At 38.4% G+C, this 27,455-nt stretch overlaps 1 protein-coding gene across 3 annotated transcripts in view; it reads left to right on the top strand.

The window, feature by feature from the left end:
• PCYT1B (phosphate cytidylyltransferase 1B, choline) overlaps positions 1-27,455 on the top strand; it is a 144,783-nt gene that overhangs the window by 67,144 nt on the left and 50,184 nt on the right. For all 3 annotated transcript variants that reach the window (XM_042241692.2, XM_042241691.2, XM_042241693.2), the window contains exon 3: positions 10,156-10,272. In XM_042241692.2, coding sequence (XP_042097626.1) covers positions 10,156-10,272 — 117 coding nt within the window. The remainder of the gene's footprint in view (positions 1-10,155; positions 10,273-27,455) is intronic.

Genomic DNA, 27,455 nt, shown 5'->3' with positions numbered 1-27,455 from the left:
GAGTTGCTCCATGGCCTGTAGGATCTTCCTGGATCAGTGATTGAACCTGTGTCTTCTGCACTGGCAGATGGATTCTTTACCACTGGACCACTGGGGAAGCCCTACTTAGAACTTTTAATGTCAGTGTTAAAATGTGACAAGAAGTTAGTTCTTTGATTACTTACAAGGCACGTATTCATCTTAGACCACACTCTGATAGTCACTGAGAGTGGTCCTCAAACTTTAGCTTGCTTAGAACCCCCTGCAGGCCTTGCTAAAACCCTCTGCTGGGCCCCTCTCCCAGATTTTGGTCTGGGTGAGGCTCGAGTATTTGCATCTCTAACAAGTTCCTAGGTAATGCCTGTCCTGGGACTATATTGCTAGAACTTACACTGCTTAAGAGTAACTGTTGTTAGTGGTTGGAGCAAGTATTGTGGCGGTTATCTAAAGAATAGTTGTTTCATTGGATTGTTACTAGAGAAGCTCACAGAGTTTTAAAAATATCTTGCTATTTGACTATTGTTTAAGAAAACAAGAAAAACGTCATTACCTTTTTGAAGTGTCTGGTAATTTTCAAGACTAGTAAGCACACTGAGCGCCGAAGAATTGATGCTCTTGAACTGTGGTGTTGGAGAACTCTTGAGAGTCTCTTGGACTGCAAGGAGATCCAACCAGTCCATTCTGAAGGAGATCAGCCCTGGGATTTCTTTGGAAGGAATGATGCTGAAGCTGAAACTCCAGTACTTTGGACACCTCAGGCGAAGAGTTGACTCATTGGAAAAGACTTTGATGCTGGGAGGGGTTAGGGGCAGGAGGAGAAGGGGACAACAGAGGATGAGATGGCTGGATGGCATCACGGACTTAATGGACGTGAGTCTGAGTGAACTCCGGGAGTTGGTGATGGACAGGGAGGCCTGGCGTGCTGCGATTCATGGGGTCGCAAAGAGTCGGACACAACTGAGCGACTGAACTGAACTGAACTGAACTGAAGCACACTTCTGTGGTGCTGTCTTGAACATCCCGTCAAAAAAGGGAAAGAGACCTGTACTGGGGGCTTACAGCATGTTTCAGGATTATAGTTGTAACTAAAGTCTTTCGCTAATTCCTTCACTAGCCCATTTTATGACTTCATACGATCGCCTACTTTATGTTTCACAGGCTTAGGTCTACCCAAACAGGGGCTGGTGTATAAATTCTCAGAGAGGCTGCTCATAGCTTTTAGCTCCTGGACCTCATCTGTGAGGTCAGAGAGTGAGAATCCTTAAGAGAAGGAGCACAGTAGAGCAGTTGGAACTAGCACATTTTTAAAAAATTATTGAAGTATAGTTGATTTACAATGTTGTGTAAGTTTTTTCTGTACAGCAAAGTGGCTCAATTATACATACACATATATTCTTTTTTATATTCTTTTCCAGGGTGTTTTTGTCACAGGGTATTAAATTTAGTTACCTGTGCAATACAATAGGACCTTCTCATTTATCCATACTATATCTAACAGTTCGCCTCTGCTAATCTCAAACTCCCATTCCTTCCCTCCCCTGCTCACTCCCCTTGGCAACCGCAAGTCTGTTCTCTATATCTGTGAGTCTGTTTTTGTACGTGTGTTGATTTGTATTGTATTTTAGTTTCCATGTTTAAGTGATATCACATGCTTTCTGTCTTTTTCTTTCTGACTTCCTTCACTTAGTATGATGATCTCTGGGTCCATCCATGTTGCTGCAAATAGCATTGTTTTTTTTTAATGGCATCTTTTTGATGGCTTTGTTGATGCCTAATGCCAATCTTTTTGATGCCATCTTTTTGATGGCTGATGGCATTGCTTTTCTAAAATGGCATCTTTTTGGTGGCTGCATGGTATTCTATTGTGTATGTGGACCACATCTTCTTTGTCCATTTGTCTGTCACCACGCATGTAGGTTGTTTCCATGTCTTGGCTAGTGCAGATGGTGCTGCTATGAACATAGGGGTGTATGTATCTTTTTGAAATGCAGTTTTATCTGGGTATATGCCTAGGAGTGGGATTGCTGGATGATAACAGCGACTCTATTTTTACCTTTTGGAGGAACCTCCATACTGTTCTCTATAGTGGCTGCACCAGTTTACATTCCCATCTGTGTAAGATGGTTCCCTTTCCTCCACACCATTTCTTATTTACAGATTTTTTAATGATGGCCATTCTGACTGGTGTGACATAATACCTCACTGTAGTTTTGATTTGCTTTTTTAAAATAATTAGATACATTAAGCATCTTTTCATGTGGTTTTGGCCATCTGTATGTCTTCTTCAGAGAAATGTCTGTTTAGGGCTTCTGCTCATTTTTTGATTGGGTTTTTTTATTGTTGTTGAGTGGAACTGGCACCGTTAATCTAAGCTGAACTTGTCCAGCTGTGGAGCTATGACCCTCCAAGGTTTATTAGTATGCATCCTGAGACAGAAAGAATCAGTCCTCTGCCTGGAGATAAAGGACAAGTTCAAATGATTGTTGCATAGGTTCCTTTCCAGTAAAGCCGACTGAGGAAAACTCAGTTGTGATTTCTTAACTTTCCTTCACAAAAAGGGAATTTGCATTGTTCTGTTCATGGTGATATGTATAAAGTTTTCAAAATGCATGTTTGAAGAGCCACCTTAATGAATTTTGCCTTAATTTTGTGTCACCTGTACTGTAATTTACTTAATTTTTCTTTAGATGTACTCTTTTTTAACTTTAATGTATTTTAAAAAGCAAATATTGATCTTTATCATTGACTGAAAGTAGCATCACTGCCTATAAGTAGAAGAAAATGATAAAGTTTATATAAAACTATGTAAACTTTATAGGGACTTCCTTGGTGGTCCAGTGGTTAAGAACCTGCTTTGCAGTACAGGGGATGCAGGTTCAATCCCTGGTCTGGGAACTAAGATCCCACATGCCAGGGAGCAATTAAACCCTCATGTTACAACTAGACCCAAGGCAGCCAAGATGAATAAATAAAATAAACATTTTTAAAAAGCTATGTAAACTTTATAAATAGGAAACTATTAGATTTTAAAAGTTTAATTTTTTGCCACCTATTTTTGTACATCAGTTGTACATTAAAATCAAACTAAAGATAATTACTGGGCATTCAGTAATAGTCTATCTTTCTCTTTTTTAAAAAAGACTCCATATTGGCATGTAGTTTTCTAGGAGGCATCATGAGTTAGAAGAACATTTGAGTTTGGTTTGCACTCAAACTCTCCTATCATATTGTATATCACATTATCATATCTTAAATCGGTTGTATGATGCTGGGTAAGCTCCTCAGCTTTACTGAGTTTTCATTTGTCCCTCTATGAGAGAGGATAGTAAGTCCTTTCTCCCTTACCTATTTCACAAAATTGATGGAAAGATTAAGTGAAATACATATGCTTTGTAAATCCATGTGTATTTTAAAAAATAATTCGTTTATTCATTATGTTTATTCTTTTTGGCTGCACTGGGTCTTTGTTGCTGCACACAGGTTTTCTCTAATTGTGGCGAGTGGGGGCTACTCTAGTTGTGGTGTGCGGGCTTCTCGTTGCAGTGGCTTCTATGTTGCGGAGGACAGGCTCCAGAGCTCTCAGGCTTTGGTCCAGAGCTCGCAGGCTTTGGTAGGCTTTGTGGTGCACAGGCGTAGTTGTCCTGTGGCATGTGGAATCTTCCCAGACCAGGGATTGAATCCATGTTCCCTGCATTGACAGGCAGACTCTTAACCACCGGTTCACCAGGGAAGTCCCCCAAATGTACTTTTAAGGCATTGTTAACAAGCTCCTTTTAAAGAGCCATAAGAAAAAAATGAATAATACCCTTTTATTGTTGCCTGAATCTGACACAATATCAAGAAACCCCATAACATGCCCTGCAAAAATGTGAACTCACATGTAATGTAGTTGATGATTGCCTCCTATCTGGCCATATGGTATGTATATATTTAACTTTTTGACCAACTGCCAAACTGCTTTCCAATGCATTTGTACCATTTTACATTCCCATCAGCAGTGTATGAGAGTTCCGTTTGCTCTATATCCTCCCCAGCACTTGGTATGGTCAGTAATTTTTGAAATTTTTAGCCATTCTAATGAGTAGGAAGTAATATCTCAGGATGACCTTAATTTGTATTTCCCTAATGACTAATGGGGTTGAGGATCTTTTCATGTCCTTATTTGCGATCTTCTATTTGGCTGTTGAAATTTTTTTGCTCTTTTAAAAGAGTTGTTTATCTTAGTATTGAGTCTTGAGGGTTCTTTATATATTCTAGATTCAAGTCTAAAATACATACTTTCTAAATATTTTCTCCTGAAGACTTGCCTTTTCATATTTGTAAAAATGTCTTTTGAAGAATAAATATTTTAAATAAGGTTTAATATATATATATATTTGTTTTATAGTGTGTCCTTTTTGGTTCCTATTTAAGAAATTTTTTCCAAGCTCAAAGTCACTACAATTTTTTTCTTTTTTCTTCTAGAAGTTTTATTTATTTTTTAAAACTTGGAATATAATTGCTTTACAATGTTGTATTAGTTTCTGCTGTACAACAAAATGAATCAGCTATAGGTGTACATATATCCCCGATATATATATATATATGGACTGCAGCACGCCAGGCCTCCATGTCCATCACCAACTCCCGGAGTCTACCCAAACTCATGTCCATTGAATCGGTGATGCCATCCAACCATCTCATCCTCTGTCATCCCCTTCTCCTCCCACCTTCAATCTTTCCCAGCATCAGGGTCTTTTCCAATGAGTCAGCTCTTCACATCAGGTGGCCAAAGTATTGGAGTTTCAGCTTCAGCATCAGTCCTTCCAATGAACACTCAGAACTGATCTCCTTTACGATGGACTGGTTTGATCTCCTTACAGTCCAAGTGACCCTCAAGAGTCTTCTCCAACACCACAGTTCAAAAGCATCAATTCTTTGGCACTCAGCTTTCGTTACAGTCCAACTCTCACATCCATACATGACTACTGAAAAAACCATAGCCTTGACTAAACAGACCTTTGTTGGCAAAGTAATGTCTCTGCTTTTTAATATGCTGTCTAGGTTGGTCATAACATTTCTTCCAGGGAGCAAGCGTCTTTTAATTTCATGGCTGCAGTCACCATCTGCAGTGATTTTGGAGCCCAGAAAAATAAATTCAGCCACTGTTTCCACTTTTTCCCCATCTATTTGCCATGAACTGATGGGACTGGATGCCATGATCTTAGTTTTCTGAATGTTGAGTTTTAAGCCAACTTTTTCACTTTCTTCTTTCACTTTCATCAAGAGGCTCTTTAGTTCTTCTTCGCTTTCTGCCATAAGGGTGGTGTCATCTGCATGTCTGAGGTTATTGATATTTCTCCTGGCAATCTTGATTCCAGCTTGTGCTTCATCCAGCCTGGCGTTTCACACGATGTACTCTGCATATAAGTTAAATAAGCAGGGTGACAGTATACATCCTTGATGTACTCCTTTTCCTATTTGGAACCAGTCTGTTGTTCTGTGTCCAGTTCTGACTGTTGGTGTTGCTGATTCATGTCAATGTATGGCAAAACCCACTACAATGTTGTAAAGTAATTAGCCTCCAATTAAAATAAATAAATTAAAAAGATAACTGTTGCTTCCTGACCTGCATGCAGATTTCTCAAGAGGCAGGTCAGGTGGTCTGTATTCCCATCTCTTGAAGAATTTTCCACAGTTTGTTGTGATCCACACAGTCAAAGGCTTTTGTGTAGTCAATAAAGCAGCAGTAAGTAGATGTTTTTCTGGAACTGTCTTGCTTTTTTGATGATCCAGTGGATGTTAATATATAATATTTATTTTTCTCTTTCTAATTTCACTCTGTATGACAGAGACTCTAGGTTTATCCACATCAATACAAATGACCCAATTTTGTTCTTTTTTATGTCTGAATGATACTCCATTGTATATATGTACCACAGCTTCTTCATCCATTCACCTGTCGATGGACGTCTATGTTGCTTCCATGTTCTAGCTATTGTAAATAGTGCTGCAGTGAACATTGGGGTACATGTATCTTTTGGGTTTTCTCAGGTCTTCTAGAAATTTTATAGTTTTAGCTTTGCATTTAGGTTTATGATCCATCTTGAGTTAATTTTTGTATATGGTGTGAGATATATGTTAAGTACAGCCCTCTTTACTGTTCTCTTTACTTTAAGATGCTGAATAACTTACAGAAATTTGGAATGTAAGATCCAGGTAGTTAAGATAATCAAATTTTACCCACAGTAGTGTACCATGCTCATTATTTGTATCCATGATCTTCAAGAAAATATTCAGCATCATTTTGGTGTTACCTGTAGTTTGTCATATTTATTAATAAATTATTTAAAACATGGCAATTAATGAGTTGTATACAGATTTGCATTTTGCTAGAACATCACATTTATCTGATATACCTTGCTGTGGTCATTTAGGATAAACAGGAATTTACCTTAAGTACTTTTCAAAAAGCATAATAATCTGTAGGCAGAAAATCTATACTGCCATTGTATTCAGTTTCTATGATATTTAATGTATTACCACAGATCTAGTGGCTTAAAACAATGCATATATATTCATTATGTCGTAATTTCCACAGATAAGGAGTCTGAGCCTTAGCTTAGCTGAGTCCCCTATTCAGAGATTCACAAGGCTGCATTCAAAGTGTCACTTGGCTTATTTCTCTTGACTCATGATAGATCTGTATTCGAGCTCACTCAGGTCATTGGCAGAATTTATTTCCTTGTAACTCTAAGACCAAGGGTCTAGCTTCTTGCTGGTGGTCAGCCAGAAACCACCCTCAGCTCCTAGAGGCCACCTGCAATTCCTTGCCACATGGCTCTCTAAAGTATGGCAGCTTGCTTCTTCAAAGCCACCAAGGGAGAAAGATTGAGTCTGCTGGCAAAATGGAGTCTTACACACTGTAAAATAATTATGGGAGAGACATCTATCACCGGTGTCATATTTTCCTGGTTAGAAGCAAGGCATAGGTCCTACTCCCATTTCAAAGGGAGAGGATCGCACAGAGGCAAGAGCATGAGGTAGGAGTCATTGGGAGCTACTTTAAGGTCTTTCCACCATGGCTATGGAGAGACTTTTTGATCATTGCCAAACCTGTAGCTTCACAGGCCAGTGGTTCCCAGCATAGACTCCTTGGAGAGTCCCTAGATGCCTAAAAGGATGTCCAGAAAAACCTCCAACCAAAGATTAAAGCAAATGTATATGTAAATTAAGTTAAGCCACAGTCTATTAAAAATATTACGGAGAATTTCAAACATTCTTGAAAATAGAACAATATAATGAACCTTCATGTGTCCATCACCCATACTTAACAACCACCATCCTGTGGCCAGTCTTGCCTCATAAATTCTCCCCTCTTGAATTATTTGCAACAAAATCCCAGACTTCATATCATTTTATCCATAAATATTTCTATATAATATCTTAAAAATAAGAGCTCTGATTTTTTAAGATATAACCACTATACCATTACCTCACCTAAAAAATTAACAGTAATTCTTTAATATAATCAAATATCTAGTGTTCCAATTTCCAATTGTCTTTTCTTTTTTATTAGAGTCTAGTTACTTTACAATATTGTGTTAGTTTCTGCTGTATAGTGAAGTGAATTAGCTGTTGTATACATGTATCCTTCCAGTTGTCTTTTTTTTTTTACATATTTTACTTTTATTAGGAAAATTTCAAACATATATAGAGGAAAAGAGATTATTAGCAACATAGCCATGTGTGTGTGTCTCATGTATAACCCCTCTGTTTACCCTGTATTCCCAATCATTTTTGAAGCCAATTCTATACAGCAGATCATTTTCTATATATACATTTTAGTATCTACCTCCAGTTGTCTTATGTCACCATTTATTTATAGTTTGCTTGAACCCAAATCCAAATAATGTCTGTACATTACAATATGTTGAGATATTTTTAATATATCTTTTAATCTCTAAGATCCCCTCTTCATCTCTTTCTTTCTTCTTTTTTTTCTAAGTTTATTTGTTGAAGAGATCAGGGTTTGAGGGGTTTTTTTTTTTTTGGTCCTGCAGAATTTCTTAGTCTGGCAATTGCTGACACACTACAATTCAAAAAAGTGAGCTTATTGCAAAATCAACTCCATAAATACTCTTCAAAGATCTACTAAATAGCCTAATTATATCATCATTCTTCACTTCACTTTTCTTTCCTCCCTGCTTCCTGAATTTATTTATCTTGATCACCTCTGAATCAATAACAAAAAGTTCTGCAAAACTGCCATCTGCTTTCCCTTGGGGTTTATATCTTAAAACAAATTTTCCTCAATTGAAATCAAATTGAATAAGAGCTTTGAAACCAAGGATCCCTCATTAGACAGTTTGTTATTTCAAAGTATTTTCTATTTACTGTGCCTTATTTAGAATACAGTATAATCCTGTGAAGGCAATTCTGTTTGCTCAAAATGGTGTATAATTGGGAATATTGCAATTCCCTATCTGAAATAAAGTCTCTCAAGTTTTTTTATTAGAAAAATTTAATTTATTAGAAACATTGTACCATCTGAATGTATTAATGTAACGTTCCTTTCAATTTATGTTCTGAATTAATGAGGTTGTAGTATGTCAAAAAATAATCAATTTAAAATCTGAGACTTGAGGATCATTCAACAGAAGTTTGCATTGATTTCTTTTTGAAAAATTTATAACATCAATATAATGTGTCTTTAAAAAGTTAGTAGGAATCTTAGGCTCATAAAGCCAACTAACCAGCAATCCTTTCCCCATCTGCCCTACCTCTGATTCTTGTTCCCTGTAGATACCCAGCACTTGACAACCAACTTTCCAAATTGTGGTTGACATCTCTAATCCACTGTCGTTGCCTTCATTGTTTCCTCTGTCCTTGGGGGATTATCCCTTTTTAATTCTTTCTCTGTAATTCTTGTGGTGTTTGAGAGGAAGTGGAGAGGAGAGTGTGTATGTTCAGTTGGCCATATTTAGCTTGTGAAAGTGAAGTCAAAGTTGCTCAGCTGTGTCCAACTCTTTGCAACATAGTCCATGGAATTCTCCAGGCCAGAATACTGGAGTTGGTAGCCTTTCTCTTCTCCTGGGGATCTTCACAACCCGGGGATTGAACCGAGGTCCCCCGCATTGCAAGCGAATTCTTTACCAGCTGAGCCACAAGGGAAGCCCTTAGTTGGCTATATTTTCACTTTCTAGTTTTTTTGAGAGTCCAGAATGGTGTAAACATTGGCGCCCAGCCCCTCTACCTCCCGGTGCCTCCCTCTTATTGGAAGTGCTGGGTCTTTGGGCTGGCTCAGCAAGTGTCACTCTGCACTTCTGAGGACAGTCACCTGACTCCCAGGAAGCGGTAGTGAAGTGTGTCCCTCTTCCTGAAGACATGGCACTTTCCAGAGCACTATATTACACACTGAGAGTCTCTGTCTCGCTTGACCTTTCTCCCTAGGGACGACTGTAGTATGGGTCACATTCCTCCATCCCTGAGCACCACACATGTAACTTTTGCTCCGACTCTCCTCTCTTTGGGGCATCTGCCCCCACCCAATGCCCCGTATCTTAGGATGTCAAAGAGGATAGGGAGTGACCTTTGTGCAGTGGTAAATGTGTAGCAACTGGCCCTCCAAAGGGAATTAAGCCCTGACTTGAACACTTGCCAATTTTTATGGTGTAAATACTTTTACCAAGGCTGAATTTCACTGTGTGATAGTGTCTTGGAGGAGGTGCACAGCAGCGTCTTTGCCTTTGGGAATAGGACTTAGGGGTCTTTGTTTGGGACTGCCAGACTCCAGGGTGAACTCGTTTGGCCTTTCCTTGAGCTCCCCAGTCACTCCTACCTTGATATTCCTGCTGGCTTGACTCTGCCAACCCTTTGGTTATGCCTGGTCTGTCTAAATCTGCCTACTCAGCCACCTGAGACTCTACTCTGGGTTGAGACAATTCCCCAATGCTTTGCAGTTAAAAATGTGCATTCTGGGTCAATCTTAATTTTGTTATGTTTTTACTCTGCTTTGATGTCCTGAAAAGAGCTTCTTGGTAAAATTAATTTCATGCACTAATATGCAACTGATAGTATGTAGACACTGTGTTTTCTCCAGGTAAACCTTCTTACAGTGCTGTACTGATGGAAGGATCAGGTGACTGGAATTCCTTATTCTGCAGTTCTGTTGATGATGTTTTCTTTCTTCCACAGTTGACAGGCCCGTGAGAGTATATGCGGATGGAATATTTGACCTCTTCCACTCAGGTCATGCAAGGGCACTTATGCAAGCAAAAACACTGTTTCCCAACAGCTACTTGCTGGTAGGAGGTAAGAAGTACATTTTCTTTTTGTCTAGAAAACTCTTATTTAATGTTCTTCCTGAAAAGAACCCCTGTCAGACTTCAATCATTAAAACCTCCCATTGTTAATGCTCCCAATTCAGCCTATATTGGGTTCCTTGTTTACTGCCTGAAATTTAACATGAGATTTTAAAAACACCATAGGGGAAATTATATCATGAGATTATAAACTGTTGATTCCTAGAGAAAGAGAGACTAATAATACCACCAAGTGTAATTGCTTCGTGTTTTCCATTAATACCTTTCTTTTTGTGTTTGAGGAATGTTCCAGTTCCTATTTCTGAAATTTCCTAGAGGGTTAGGAGAAAAGCAATATTATTCTGATTTCAAATCTTGGAGACTGGAGGAAACTCAGGATGATTAATGTTGAGCGAGGTCATTGTCTGTTTCTTTGGTATGACCCACAGCACTTAGGACAGTGTTGTGCTAATGGTAGTGGCTTACAACAGTCCCGGTTAATTGAATTTATGCGCTATGTGTTAAAGAAATGGTTTTATATATGCAAATAATCTTGGTTTACACTGAAGGAAGTGACTGAGTTCATAAGCTGTGGAGAGAGAAGGGTAATTAGACGTAGGTCGAAATTTTCTTCTTCCAAAAGGCCTACCGATTTCCGTTTGTGTAAAAGGAAAAGTGGCTGATCTGGGAGACCTGGGTCTCTTCTCTGTAGCTTCTGGAAGCAGCATTTCCTTTTACCATGATCATTTTTTGTGGCATTACATGAACTAGACACCACCAACCCTTCCACCTTGTGAGGGAGCAAGGCGGTAGTAAGAGACTACATATCTGTTTTTTTACAGTGTTTTGTTGTCTTCCACAAGTTTGAAACTACTTTTTGAATATTTAGGAGGAATTGTTTGCAGATTTTGCTGAACATAGTGACCATATGGTTCCTGAATAGAATTCTTTCCAGAAGGAAGAGATGGTAAGAGGCAATGGTTACTGGACAGATCATGCAGAGGGAACCCAAGGTGGGCAGAGGACCCATCTCTGTTCATTTCCTGTATTTTGAGTAGAAAACCATTCTTTATGTGAGCACTACCACCTGGAGTCTGGTCCTAAGCTGCTGGGTCCTGGGGAGACCTTTGCAGTGGTTTGGCTTTGGTCATTTTGAAAAGTGAAAGTCACTCAGTCGTGTCCATTTCTTTGTGACCCCCATGGACTATATAGTCCATGGAATTCTCTAGGCCAGAATACTGGAGTGTGTAGCCTTTCCCTTCTCCAGGGAATCTTCCCAACCCAGTGATCGAACCCAGGTCTCCTGCATTGCGAGTGGATTCTTTACCAGCTGAGCCACCAGGGAAGCCCAAGAATACTGGAGTGGGTAGCCTATCCTTTCTCCAGCAGATCTTCCTGACCTAGAAATGGAACTGGGGTCTCCTGCATTGCAGGCAGATTCTTTACCAACTGAGCTATGAGGGAAGACCTTGGTCATTTTGGCAACCCAAATTTGGAAGTGGTTAGGTGTGGGTAACACTTAACAGGAACACTGCCCTGGCCCTGGATTAGCACATCAAAAATAAGTTCAAAGGAAATAGACTTTCAGTGCATTCTTGTAAGCTGGAGAAAGCAGCAAATTAACAACAGCAGTTCTCTAGGTTACTCAGCAGCAGTGGTTTCACTGATTTGCTGAATGATTCCTTCACTTAACAACTATTTCTTGAGCTCCTACTGTGAGCCAGGCATTCTTCTGTACACTGAGGATGCAGCCACCATCAAAGCAGACTGTGTCCTCAGAGAACTTAGAGTCTAAAGGGGAGGCAGACATTGACCAGTAACAATCTGGAGGAGAGGTACTATGAAGAAATGTTACATAGGGTTAAGGGGAAAGGTGACTGGCGGGGCAAGCAGGGGTGTTTCAGGTGTGGAGGTCAGGTGAGGACCCTTTGAAGCACTGACAATTGTGCAGAGACTTAAATGAAGGTCAGGGCGCACAGAAGCCAGAGCACAGAACTTTCCTTGTGCAGTGATCTTCCCACCAGCCCAGATAAGAATGTTGGGACAAGTGGGGAAAATGTGGTGGCTACAACTAGGTGTGTTGTTTTATTGACTTGTCTCTTAAGGAGGCTTTTTGTAAAAGTGCAGGGGATTTAGAACTGAGAGAAGTGAATATGGACAGGAGTTCAGAGCCGAGAATTAAAGCAGAAGGGAAGGAGACCAACTGCAAAAGGAGCCACACAGTCGTTGCATAGCTCTCAAAAGCTAGAGCTGGTACTGCTCCCTGATGACGACCCAGCTCTGGCTGCTCTGAGTTCTGTTTCAGAGGGTTGTTGCCTAAGCAGCATCAGGAAATGCAGTGACCAATGTCCTCTCTAGCCGATTTATTGGGTTGGCTAAAAAGTTCGTTTGGGTTTTAAGAAAGGTAGATACTTCCTCAATGGCTATTACATGGATTCTCTGTGGAAGCCAAGGGAATGTGAAACTACTAAGACAACCGTGGAGACCATATCTTTTGGTAGATGATAGGGACTAGAGTGTGGATGGGAAATGAAACAATAAAGCATGAAGCTGTAAAAATGTGGGTAGACTTCTGACGACAGTGACAGAGTAAGAGTGAAAACCTCCAAGCAATGTAAACAGTAATAAATAATTTCAGTATGTTATTTTTTCCAATGATTTATTATTATCCTGTTTAACTGGAAATATCATGAAGTATTTTGCAACCAATCTCCTACTAAAATTCAGTGTAAGCTTATAGTTCATGTGTCTCCACTAATTTAATTGTGTTTGATTCCTAGTCTGTTAAACAGAATCTCCAACCTCCTGTGTGTAGGCAGGGTTCTTCAGGGGTGGTATTGGAGCTCAAATGCCGAGTGGCATGGCTGTGGCAAATGCATTTTGGGGAATTGTGCATAAGAAAAAGAACAGTCTTCCTTCTATGTATATAGTAGTTGCCTTCCTCTAAAATTCAGCATTTTTAAAAAAAGATTTATTTATTTATTTGTTTTCAGCTGCATTGGGTTTTAGTTGCATCTAGCAGGCTTCTCTCTAGTTGAGGCACACAGGCTCAGTAGTTGTGGTACATAGGCTTAGTTGCCCCGTGGCACATGGGATGTTAGTTTCCCAGCCAGGGATCAAATTCATGCCCCTGTGCTGACAGGTGGATTCTTAACCAGTGGACCACCAGGAAAGTCCCTAAAATTCAGCATTTATCACAGCTGTTTAGTAATACTTTGCCATTATTGTAAAACAAAGTTAGGGGCTAGATTGATAATTAAAAATAATTGTACAGAGACATTCAGAAATCTTACAAGATACTGGAAAATTCTCATGTGGGGCTGCTCCACACTTAGGAAGATGTTTAGCATTGTTAGCACCGCGCCCACTAAATGCCAGTCACTGCTTCCAATTATAGTGACAACTAAAGATGCCCCACAAATTTCCAAAAATGCATCCTAGGGGATGATGAAGCCTTTGTTGAAAACCATTGTCTTAGACTAAGAGTCTTCACTCTTCATTCCCCACAATGCCAAAAAGAATTTTGAAAAACTATATACCATCTTTTGGTTTTTCCAGTAATCATGTATGGATGTGAGAGATGGACCATAAAGAAAGCTGAGCACTGAAGAATTGATGCTTTTGAACTGTGGTATTGGAGAAGACTCTTGAGAGTTTCTTGGACTGCAAGGAGATCAAACCAGTCCATCCTAAAGGAAATCAATCCTAAATATTCATTGGAAGGATTGATGCTGAAGCTGAAGCTCCAATACTTTGGCCACCCGATGCATAGAACTGACTCATTTGAAAAGACCCAGATGCTGGGCAAGATTGAAGGCAGGAGCAGAAGGGGACAACAGAGGATGAGATGGTTGGATGGCATCACAGACTCCATGGACATGAGTTTGAGCAAACTCTGGGAGTTAGTGATGGACCAGGAAGCCTGGCTTGCTGCAGTCCATGGGGTCTCAAAGAGTCAGACACGACTGAACAACTGAATTGAACTGATGCACCTTAAAAATTTTTAAGTTGACATCTAAAATTTTCTATCCTAAGTTTAAATAGTTATAAAATGTGTAATTTCAGGAATATTGTAAATATTAACATTTCAAAAATTAACAAACTTTAAGGAAAATTTTTTGTTCATAGTAAAATTGTCAAAAAGTAAAAAGATTTACACTCATACACAGCCTCCTCATTATCAACATCCTGCAGCAGTGTAGTACATTTTTTATAGTCTGTGAAGCTACATTGACACATTATTATCACCCAAAGTCCATAGTTTAATACGTTAGAGTTGACTCTTGGTATTTTAAATTCTCTTGTTTAGTTGCTAAGTGGTGTCCAACTCTTTTCAACCCCATGGACTGCAGCACGCCAACCTTCTCTGTCTTCCACTGTTTCCTCGACTGTGCTCATATTCATGTCCTTTGAGCTGATGATGTTATCTAACCACCTCATCCTCTGCCACCCCCTTCTCCTTCTGCTTTCAATCTTGCCCAGCACCAGGGCCTTTTCCAATGAGTCAGCTCTTCGCATTGAGTGGCCAAAGTATTGGAGCTTCAGCTTCAGCATCAGTCCTTTCAATGAATATTGAGGACTGATTTCCTTTAGAATTAACTGGTTGGATCTCCTTGCAGTCCAAGGGACTCTCAAGAGGGTCTTGGGACTCTCAAGGGACTCTTCAGCACCACAATTCAAAAGCATCAATTCTTCAGTGCTCACCTTTCTTTACGGTCCAACTCTCATATCCGTATATGACACCTGGAAACACCATAGCTTTGACTGTATGAACCTTTGTCGACAAAGTGATGTCTCTGCTTTTTAATATGCTGTCTAGATTTGTCGTAGCTTTCCTTGAAAGGAGCAAGTCTCTTTTAATTTCATGGCTGCAGTCACCATCCATGGTGATTTTGGAGCCCAAGAAAATAAAATGTCACTGCTTCCACTTTTTTTTTAAATTTGCCATGAAATGATCTAACTGGATTCCATGATCTTAGTTTTTGAATGCTGAGTTTTAAGCTAGTTTTTTCATTCTCCTCTTTCACCCTCATCAAGAGGCTCTTTAGTTCCTCTTCATTTCTGCCGTTAGAGTATCATCTGCATATGTGAGGTTGTTGATATTTTTCCAAGCAATCTTGATTTCAGCTTATGATTCATTCATGCCAGCCCTGCATTTGGCAGATGTACTCTGCCTAGAAGTTAATTAAGCAGGGTGACAATATATAGCCTTTTTGAACACCGTTCCCAATTTTGAATCAGTCAGTTGTTCCATGTAATGTTCTATTGCTTCTTGACCCTAATACAGGCTTCTCAGGAGACATGTAAGGTGGTCTAGTATTCCCATCTCTTTAAGAATTTTCCACAGTTGGTTATGATCCACACAGTGAAAGGCTGTAGCGTAGTCAATGAAACAGAAGTAGATGTTTTTCTGGAATTTCCTTGCTTTCTCTGTGATCCAACCAATGTGGACATTTTGATCTCTGGTTCCTCTGCCTTTTCAAACTCCAGCTTGTACATCTGGAAGTTCTCAGTTCACATACTGCTGAAGCCTAGCTTGAAGCATTTCAAGCAAAACCTTACTAGCATGGGAAATGAGCACAATTGTCCAGTAGTTTGAACATTCTTTGGCACTGTCCTTCATTGGGATTGAAATGAAAATTGACCTTTTTCAGTCCTGTGACCACTGCTGAGTTTTTCAAATTTGCTGGCATACTGAATGCAGCACTTTAATAGTATCATCTTTTAGGATTAGAAATAGCTCAGCTGGAATTCCATCACCTCCACTAGCTTTGTTAATAGTAATGTTTTCTAAGGCTCACTTGTCTTCACACTCCAGAATGTCTGGCTCTAGGTAAGTGACCACACCATTGGGTTATCTGGTCATTAAGACTTTTTTGGTACAGTTCTTCTGTGTATTCTTGCCACCTCTTCTTAATCTCTTCTGCTTCTGTTAGGTCCTTACCGTTTCTTTCCTTTATCATGCCCATCTTTGCATGTAACGTTCCCTTGATATCCCCAATTTCCTTGAAGAGATCTCTAGTCTTTCCCATTCTTTGTTTTTCTCTACTACTTTGCATTGTTCACTTAAGAAGGCCTTCTTATCTCTCCTTGGTATACTCTGGAACTCTGCATTCAGTTGGGTATATCTTTCCCTTTCTCCCTTGCTTTTCATTTCTCTTCTTTCCTCAGCTATTTGTAAAGCCTCCTCTGACCACTTTGCCTTCTTGCATTTCTTTTTCTTTGAGATGATTAAGGTCACTTCTTCCTGTACAATGTTATGAACTTCTATCTATAGTTCTTCAGGCACTGTCTACCAGATCTAATCTCTTGAATCCATGCATCACCTCCACTGTATAATCATAAGGGATTTGATTTAGGTCATATCAGAATGACCTAGTGGTTTTCCCTGCTTTCATCAACTAAAGTACAAGCGAGGAGTCAGCCAGTCAGGGCAGTGTACAGGCTTGGAGTAAGGCAACCAGGGCAAAGTACCGGCTAGCGGTCAGCCAGTCACAGCAAATACAGGCCTAGAGTCAGCCATTCAGGGAGTAGTAGAGGCTAGGAGTCAGCCAAAATCAGGGCAAAATACAGCCTGTTGTTTTTCATTGGCTAAGTCATGTCTGACTTTTAGCAACCCCACGGACTGCTGCAGGTCTGGCTTCCCTATCCTCCACTCTCTTCCAGAGTTTGCTCATATTTGTGTCCCTTGTGTGGGTGATGCTATCTAACCATCTCATCTTCTGCTGCCCAGTTCTCCTTTTGCCTTCAGTCTTGCCCAGCATAAGGGCCTTTTCCAGTGAGTCGGCTCTTTGCATCAGGTGGCTAAAGTATTAGAGCTTCAGCATCAGTCCTTCCAATGCATATTTAGGGTTGATTTCCTTTAGAATTGACTGGCTTGATCTCCTTGAAGTCCAAGGGACTCTCAAGAGTCTTCTCCAATTCCATAGTTCAAAAGCACTGGTTCTTCAGCACTTAACCTTCTTTATGGTCCAGCACTCACTTCCGTACATGACTCCTGAAAACATCAGAGCTTTAACTGTACATACCTGTTTGCAAAGTGCTGTCTTTACTTTTTAATATGCTGTCTAGGGTTATCATAGCTTTCCTCCCAAGGAGCAAGCATCTTTTGATTTCATGTCTGCACTCACCATCCTCAGTGATTTTTGGAGCCCAAGCAAACAGAATCTGTCACTGTTTCCACTTCTTCCACTTCTGTTTACCATGAAGTAATGGGACTAGATGCCATGATCTTAATTTTTTGAATATTGAGTTTCAAGCCAGGTTTTTCACTCTTCTCTTTCATCTCCATCAAGAAGCTCTTCAGTTCTTCTTCACTTTCTGCCAGTAGAGTGGTATTGTCTGCTTATCTGAAGTTGTTGGTGTTTACATTCTTTGGGTTTGGATAAATATATTATGATATATATCCACCATTGTGGATTTTACATATATCCACTGTAAAAACAGTTGCAGTGCCTGAAAAATGGTGTGTACTCTGTCTATTCATCTATCTCCCACTCAACCTCTGGCAACCACTGATCTTTTTACTGTCTCCATCAGTTCAGTTTAGTCGCCTAGTCGTGTCCGACTCTTTGCAACCCCATGGACTGCAGCCCGCCAGGCTTCCCTGTCTATCACCAGCTCCCAGAGTTTACCCAACTCCATTGAGTTGGTGATGCCATCCAACCATCTCATCCCCTGTCGTCCCCTACTCCTCCCACCTTCAATCTTTTCCAGCATCAGGGTCTTTTCAAATGAGTCAGCTTTTCACATCAGGAGGCCAAAGTATTGGAGTTTCAGCTTCAGCATCAGTCCTTCCAATGAATATTCAGGACTGATTTCCTTTAGGGTGGCCTGGTTGGATCTCCTTGCAGTCCAAGAAACTCTCAAGAGTCTTCTCCAACACTACAGTTCAAAAGCATCAATTATTTGGCACTCAGCTTACTTTATGGTCCAACTCTCACGTCTGTACATGACTACTGGAAAAACCATAGCCTTAACCAGACGGACCTTTGTTGGCGAAGTAATGTCTCTGCTTTTTAATATGCTGTCTAAGTTGGTCATAACTTTCCAAGGAGCAAGCGTCTTTTAATTTCATGGCTGCAATCACCATCTGCAGTGATTTTGGAGCCTTTTCTAGAATGTCATATAATTGGAATCATAGAGTCTGTATCTTTTTCCTATAGACTTTTTTCACTTAGTAATATGCACTTAAAGTTCCTCCATGGCATGTTGGCTCATTTCTTTTTAGCACTGGGTAATATTCCATTGTCTGGATATACCGCAGTTTGTTTATCCATTCACTTACTGAAGGACATCTTGGCTGCATCCAGGTTTTGGCAATTATAAACAAAGCTGCTATAAACATCTACATGCAGGTTTTTGTATGAATGTAAGTTTTCAGTTCATTTTGGTAAATACAAAGTAGTATGATTGCTAGATCATATGTTAAGTGTATGTTTAGCTTTGTTAGAAAGTGCCAAACAGTCTTCCAAGGTAACTACAATTTTGCATTCACATCAGCAATGAACGAGAATTACTGTTACTCCAGTTCCTCACCAGGATTTGGTATCGTCAGTATTTTGTACTTTGGCCATTTTAATCTGTGCATAGTGATATCTCATTGTCATTTTATTTTGCAGTTTCCTGATGATATGTAATATTGAACATCTTTTCATATGCTTGCTTAACACCTGCATATCTTCTTTGTCAAGGTGTCTATTCCGATCTTTTTTGCTGTTTTTAATCCAGTTGTTCATTGTCTTATTGTTGAGTTTTGAGAGTTCTTTGTATAATTTCAATAATAGTCCTTTATCAGTTGTGTCTTTTTCAAATATTTTCTCCCAGTCTATGGTTTGTCTTCTTATTCCATTGACATAGCTTTTTGCAGAGCAGAAATATTTAATTTTAATGAAGTCCAGTTTATCAGTTGTCTGGTTTGTGCCTTGAGTATTGTATATAAGAAGTCACTGCCATACCTAGGGTCATCTGGGTTTTCTTATATGTTACCTTCTTCAAGTTTTATACTTTTGTGTTCTGGTTTTTGATTTATGATCCATTTTCATCCAGTTTTTGTGAACAGTATAAGATCTGTATTTAGATTCCTTTTTTTGCTTGTCTTACCACACTAGCTAGGACTTCCAATACAATGTTGAAAAGCCATGGTGAGAGGGGACATTCTTGCCTTATTCCTGATCTTAGTGGAAAAAATTTAATTTTCTCACCATTTGAGTTTGATGTTAGCTGTAGGGTTTTTGTAGATAGTCTTTATCAAGTTGAGGAAGTCCCCCTCTATTTTTAGTTTACTAAGAGATTTTTTTTTTTAGTATCATGAATGGGTATTGGATTTTATCAAATGCTTTTTCTACATCTGTTGATATCATCATGTGATTTTTCTTATTTTGCCTATTGATGTGATGCATTACATTATTATTTGTATTTTTATTTTTATTTTTTTTTAATTTATATAACTTTTTATTTTTTTTTTATTTTTTAAATTTTAAAATCTTTAATTCTTACATGCTATTATTTGTATTTTTAAAATTGAAGTACAGTGTTATATGTTACAGGAGTGCAATATAGCGATTCATAATTTTTAAAGGTTATATTCAATTTATGCTTATAAAATATTGGCTATATTCCCTGTATTGTAAATATATCCTCATAGCTTACTTATCTTATTATAAATAATAGTTTATACTTCTTAATTCCTTTCCCCTTTCTTGCCCCCTCCCTCCTTCCTTCTCTCCACTGGTAACCACTGGTTTGTTTTCTATATCTGTGAGCCTGTTTACCTTGGATAAATCCCACTTGGTTGTGGCGTATGATTCTTTTCATGTCTTGTTGGATTTTAATTGTTAATATTTTGTTAAAGAGTTTTTTAATCTATGTTAATGAGAGGTGGCAGTCTCTAGTTTTCCTTTCTTATAAGGTGTTTGGTTTTAGTATTAGGGTAATGCTGATATCATTGAATGGATTAGGAGGCCTTCCTTCTAACTTCCTTCTCTTTCTAACTTCCCATGGACTGTAACCTACCAGATTCCTCTGTCCATGGCATTTTCTAGGCAAGAATTCTAGAGTGGGTTGCCATTTCCTTCTCCAGGAGATCTTCCCAACCCAGGGATTGAACCCTGGTCTCCCACATTGTAGGCAGAAGCTTTACCATCTGAGCCACCAGGGAAGTCCTACCAATCCTTGGGAGAGGCTATTGTTCCAAGAGGGAGTTGGCAACTAATTCCTTTACCCTGTTCAGTTCAGCCTAAAACTCTATCTTTTGGCACAACAAGGAAAAAATTTCCTCAAATTTTCCAAATCTATAACCACACTACTTATTCTTAGAGAAAGAGTGGACATGAGTTTGAGCAAGCTCTGGGAGTTGGTGATGGATGGGGAGGCCTGGTGTGCTGCAGTCCATGGGGTCGCAAAGAGTCGGACACAACTGAGCGACTGAACTGAAGATAGAAGCTTAGATTTATTGATTTGCAGTCTTTCTTCTTTTCTGATATATATATATATATATATATATATATATATATAATCAATGTTATAAATCTCCTTCTTAAATGCTTTTCACTGCATCCCACAAATTTTGATAAGTTGTGTTTCCATTTTCAGTTAGTTTAAAGTAGTAGAAAATATTTCTTGATTTATTCTTTGACCCATGTGTTGTTTAGAAGTATGCTGTTTAATCTCTAATTATTTTTGGATTTTCCATTATTTTTCTGTTGTTGATTCCTAGTTTAAATCCATTGTGATCTGAGACCAGACAGTGTATGATTTCTCTTCTTTTAAATTTGTTAACATGTGCTTAATGGCCCAGAATGTGGTCTATCTTGGTAAATGCTCCATGTGAGCTTGAGAAGGATGTGTATTCAGCTGTGGTTGAATTAAGTAGTCTGTAGATGTCTGTTCTATTAAGTTGATTCATGGTGCTGTTGTTTGCATGCATACACATACACAATTAAATATATTGTTTATGTCATTATTTTGAACATACTGTTATTTGTTAGATTAATAAGAAAAGTAAAAGGTTTTTTTGGTAGTTCCATTTTAAAATTGAAGTATAGTTGTTGTACAATATTATATAAGTTCCAGGTATACAAAATAGTGAGTCACAATTTTTAAAGGTTGCATACCATTTATAGTTATTATAAAATATTGGCTATATTCCCCATGCTGTACAGTATATCCTTGTAGCTTTTTTCCCTATTTTTAAAAATTTAACTATTTAAAAATTTTTACAATGTTGTGTTGGTTTCTGCCATATAGCAGCACAAACAGCCATAATTATGTTAAAACACACACCCTCTCCCACTCTGGCCTTTCTCCCCTCCTCGCACCCCATCCCTCCAGGTCATCATAGAGTGCCAGACTGGGTTCCCTTTGCTACACAGCAACTTCTCAGTAGCTAGCCATCTTAGACCTAAGAATAAGAAAAATAAAAATAAAAAATTTTGTTTTAACTTCACTTATTCTTTAATGCTCTTCCTTTTTAAAATGTAGAGCTGAACTACTGACTTATATAATTTTCCTTCTTTCTTAAGCACTGTAAAAACATTTCTTGCAAGGTAGGTCTTTTGGAAAAAATTCCCTCAATTTTTGTTTGTCTGAGAAAGTCTTTTTAGCTCCTTCTCTCTTAAAAGATGATTTGGTATGCTACAGAATTGTAGATTGGTAGAGGTTTTCTCTCAACACTATAAATTTTCACTTCACTCACAGCTTAAAAATTTTTTATTTTATATTGTAATACAGTTGATTAACAATGTTGTGTTAGCTTCAGGTGTACAGCAAAGTGATTGTTACACATGTATCTATTCTTCAAATTCGTTTCTCATTTAAGTTATTACAGAATATTGAGCAGAGCCCCCTGTGGTATACAGCAGGTCCTTATTTGTTATCTGTTTTTAAATATAGCAGTGTGTACATGTCAATCTGAAATTTCCAGTGTATCCCTCCCTACTTTTCTTCCTGCCTGGTAACCCTAAGTTTATTCTCTAAGCCTGCGAGTCTGTTTTGTTTATAGCTGATTAACAATGTTATGATAGTTTCAAGTGAACAGCAAAGGGACTCAGCCATATATATACATGTATACATGTATTCCAGAGAAGGCAATGGCAACCCACTCCAGTGTTCTTGCCTGGAGAATCCCAGGAATGGCGGAGCCTGGTGGGCTGCTGTCTAGGGTCACACAGAGTAGGACGCAACTGAAGCGACTTAGCAGCAGCAGCAGCATACATATATTCTCCTGCAAACCGCGCCCCCCATCCAGGCTGGTACATAACATTGAGTAGAGTTCCATGTGCTATAAAATGGGTCCTTGTTGGTTATCCATTTTGAATATAACAGTGTGTACATGACCTTCCCAAACTCCCTAAACTCTCCCCCCAGCAAACATAAGTTCATTTTCTAAGTCTGAGAGTCTCTTTCTATTTTGTAAGTTCATTTATATCATTTCTTTTTAGATTCCACATATAATGGATGTCATATGATATTTCTCCTTCTCTAACTTACTTCACTCAGTATGACACTCTCTAGGTCTATCCATGGGGCTGCAAATGGCATTAGTTCATTCTTTTTCATGACTTAGTAATACTCCATTATAATATATGTACCACATCTTATTTATCCATTCATCTGTTGATGGACATTTAGGTTTCTTCCATGTCTTGGCTGTTGTACACAGCAGTGCATTAAACATTGGGGTGCATGTGCCCTTTCAAATCATGTTTTTATCTGGATATATCCCCAAGAGTGGGATTTATGGATCACATGGTAGCTCCATTTTTACTTTCTTAAGGGACTTCCATACTGTTTTCCATATGGCTATACCAGTTTACATTACCACCAACAGTGTAGAAGCGTTCCCTTTTCTCCACATCCTCTCCAACATTTGTGTTTGTACGTTTCTTGATAATGGCCATTCTGACTGGTGTGAGGTGATAGCTCATTGCAGTTTTGATTTGCATTTCTCCAATAATTAGCAGTGTTAAACATCTTTTCATGTGTTTCTTGGCTATCTCTATGTATTCTTTGGAGAAATGTCTATTTAGATCTTCTGTCCATTTTTTGATTGGGTTGTTTGTTTTCTTGCTATTCAGTTGCATGAGCTATTTGTAAATTTTGGTGTCTAATCCCTTGTTGGTCACATCATTTGCAAATATTTTATCCCATTCCACAGGTTGTCTTTTTGTTTATGGCTTCCTTTGCTATGCCAAAGCTTTTGAGTTTGATTAGTTCCCATTTGTTCATTTTTGTTTTTATTTCCATTACTCTAGGAGATGGATCACAAAAGATCTTGCTGCAACTTACATCAGAGAGTGTTCTGCCTATGTTTTCCTCAAAGAGTTTTATAGTATCAAGCCTTACATTTAGGTCTTTAATCCATTCTGAATTTATTTTTGTGCATGGTTTTAGGGAGTGTTCTAATTTCATTCTTTTACATATAGCTGTCCAGTTTTCCTGGCACCATTTATTGACGATACTGTCCTTCTTCCACTGTATAGTCTGGCCTCCTTTGTGATAGACTAATTGACCATAGGTGTGTGGATTTATTTCTGGACTTTCTATCCTATTCTATTTATATATATTCCTGTTTTGTTCCAGTACCATACTGTTTTGATTACTGTAGCTTTGAGGTATAGTCTGAAGTCAGGGAACCTGATTCCTCCAGCTTTGTTTTTCTTTTTCAAGATTTCTTTGGCTGTTTGGGGTCTTTTGTGTCTCTATACAAATTTTAAGATTTTGCTGTTCTAATTCTATTTTAAAAATGCCACTGGTAATTTGATACAGATTGCATTGAATCTGTAGATTGCCTTTAGTATAGCTATTTTGACAATATTGATTCTTCCAATTCAAGAATATGGTATATCTTTCCATCTTTTTGTGTAATCTTCAATTGCTTTCATCAGCATCTTACAGTTTTTAGGATACTGGTCTTTTTTCTACTTAAGTAGCTTTATTCCTACATATTGTATTCTTTTTGTTGTGATGGTAAATGGGATTATTTCTTTAATCTCTCTTTTTGATATTTTGTTGTCAGTGTATAGAAATGCAAGAGATTTCTGTGTATTTATTGTATATCCTGCAACTTTACTGAATTCATTTAGGAGCTCTTAACAGTTTTCTGGTAACATCTTCAGGATTTTCTATGTAGAGCATCATGTCATCTGCAAACAGTGACAGTTTTACACCTCCTTTTCCAATTTGAATTCCTTTTATTAATTTTTCTTCTCAGATTGCCATAGCTAGGACTTCCAAAACTATGTTGACTAAAAGTGGTGAGAGTGGATGTCCTTATCTTGTTCTTAATCTTAGAGGAAGTACTTTCAACTTTTTACCATTGAGTATGATATTAGTTGTGGGTTTGTCATATATGGCCTTTATTATGCTGAAGTATGTTCCCTCTATGCCGATTTTCTAGAGGCTTATTTTCTATCAGAAATAAGTGTTGAATTTTGTCAAAAGCTTATTCTGCATCTATTGAGATGATCATGTGGTTTTTATTCTTCAATTTGTTGATGTGTTTCACACTGATTGGTTTGCAGATACTGAAAAATCCTTGTATCTTTGGTTCAGATCCCACTTGGATTAATGTATTGTTGAATTTAGATTGCTAATATTTTGAAGATTTTTGCATCTATATTCATTAGTGATATTGGCCTGTAGTTTATTTTTTTGTGGTTTCTTTGTCTGGTTTTGCTATTAGGGTGATGGTTGCCTCATAGAATGAGTTTGGGAGTATTCCTTCCTTTGCAGTTTTTTGGGAAGAGTTTGAGAAAGATAGATGTTAACTCTTCTCTTAAATGATAGAATTCACCTGTGAAGCTATAAGGTCCTGGACTTTTGTTTGTTGGAAGTTTCTAAATCACAGTTTCAACTGCAGTACTTGTGATCAGTCTGTTCATATTTTCTGTTTCTTCCTGGTTCAGTCTTTGAAGATTGTACCTCTCTAAGAATGTGTTCCTTTCTCCGAAGTTGTCTATTTTATTGGCGTATAGTTGATATTAGTAGCTTCTTCTGATCCTTTGTATTCTGTGGTATCCATTGAAACTTCTCCTTTTTCATTTCTAATTTTATTGATTTGAGCCCTCTCCCTTTTTTTCCTGTTGAGTCTGGCTAAAGATTTTTAAAGCTTATCTTTTCAAGTAACCAGCTTTTAGTTTCATTGATCTTTTCCATTGTTTTCTTCTTTTCTATTTCATTTATTTCTGCTCAGATCTTTATGATTTTTTTCCTTCTGCTAACTTTGAGTTTTGTTTTTTCTTTTTTCTCTAGTTGCTTTAGGTGTAAGGTTAGATTGTTTATTTGTGCTTTTCTTGTTTCCTGAAGTAGGATTGTATTGCTATAAACTTCCCTCCTAGAACTGCTTTTACTGCATCATATAAGTTTTGGATCATTGTGCTTTTTTTCATTTGGCTCTAAGTATTTTTTTTTATTTCCTCTTTATTTCTTCAGTGATCCATTGATTGTTTAGTAGCATATTGTTAGGCTACACGTTTGTGTTTTTTAATTTTTTTATTGCAGTTGATTTCTAATTTCATGGTGTTGTCATTGGGAAAGGTGCTTGATATCGTTTTGATTTTCCTAATTTTACTAAGGTTCCCTTTGTGATCCCAGCATGTGATCAGTCCTAGAGAATGTTCCATGTGCACTTGAGAAGGATGTATATGCTGCTGCTTTTCAGTGGAATGCTCTATAAATATCAATTAACTCTATCTGTTCTAATTTGTCATTTTAGACCCTTTGTTTCCTTGTTGATTTTCTGTCTGGATGATCTGTCCATTGATGAAAGTGAGGTGTTAAAATCTCCCACAATTATTGTGTTACTATCAATTTTTCTCTTTATAATTGTTAGTATTTGCCTTATATATTGAAGTACTCCTATGTTGAGTACCTATATATTTACAATTTTTATATCTTCTTTTTCGATCAATCCTTTGATGAATATCTAGTGTCTTTCTTTGTCTCTTGTAACAGTCTTTAGTTTATTTTGTTTGATATGAGTATTGCTACTCCAGCTTTATTTTTATTTCCATTTTTATGGATTACCTTTTTCCCATCCCCTCACTTTCAGTCAGTATATGTCCCTTGATCTGAAGTGGATCTGTTGTAGAGAGATATATAAGTCTTGGTTTTTTATCCATTCAGCCAGTCTGTCTTTTGGTTGGAGCATTTAATCCATTTACATTTAAGATACTGGCCTTCCCAAGTGGTGGTGGTGGTTTAGTTGCTAAGTCGTGTCCGACTCTTGCGACCCCATGGACTATAGCCTGCCAGGCTCCTTGGTCCATGGGATTCTCCAGGAAAGAATACTGGAGTGGGTTGCCATTTCCTTCTCCAGGGGATCTTCCTGACCCAGGAATCAAACCTGGGTCTCCTGCATTGTAACTAGATTCTTTACTGACTGAGCTATGAGGGAAGCCCAAGTGGTGCTAGTGGTAAATAACCTGCCTGCCAATGCAGGAGACCTAAGAGATGCAGGTTCGATCCTTGGGTTGGGGAGATCCCCTGGAGGAGGGCATGGCAACCCACTCCAGTGTTCTTGCCTGGAGAATCCCCATGGACAGAGGAGCTTGGTGGGCTCAGTCCATAGGGTCACAAAGAGGTGGACACAACTGAAGCAACTTAGCATGCACCCATGTGCATGTTCTTACTGCCATTTTGTTAATTACTTTGGATTTGTTTTTGTAGGTCTTTTTTCTTCCCTTCCTCTTTTGTTCCCTTCTCTTATGATTTGATGACTAACTTAAGTGTTGTGTTTGGATTCCTTTTTCTTCTTTGTGTGTGTATCTATTGTTGATTTCCAGTATGCAGTTGCCATGAGGTTTTAATATAGCAGTCTATGTATAAACAAATTATTTTAAGTTGCTTGTGTTTTAATTTCAAATGCATTTCCAATATCCTGCATTTGTGCTGTCCTAGTCTCACAACTGGAGCTTCCCTGGTGGCTCAGACAGTAAAGAATCTGCCTGGAATGCAGGAGACCTGAGTTCGATTCCTGGAGAAGAGAATGACTGCCCACTCCAGTATTCTTGCCTGAAGAATTCCATAGACAGAGGAGCATGGTGGGCTATGGCTATAGTCCACGGGATCACAAAGAGTCGGACACCACTGAGCGACTAACATTTTCACTTTTCACTTCTCACATTTGCTGCATTTAAAAAAATGTATTTATGTATGCTGGGTCTTCATTGCTGTGCATAGGCTTTCTCTAGT

The sequence above is a fragment of the Ovis aries genome, chromosome X (genome assembly GCF_016772045.2).
Source record: "Ovis aries strain OAR_USU_Benz2616 breed Rambouillet chromosome X, ARS-UI_Ramb_v3.0, whole genome shotgun sequence".
In the NCBI taxonomy this organism is placed as follows: domain Eukaryota; kingdom Metazoa; phylum Chordata; class Mammalia; order Artiodactyla; family Bovidae; genus Ovis; species Ovis aries.
Note: the sequence above shows the minus strand (reverse complement) of the source record. Positions and strands in the feature narration are given on the sequence as shown.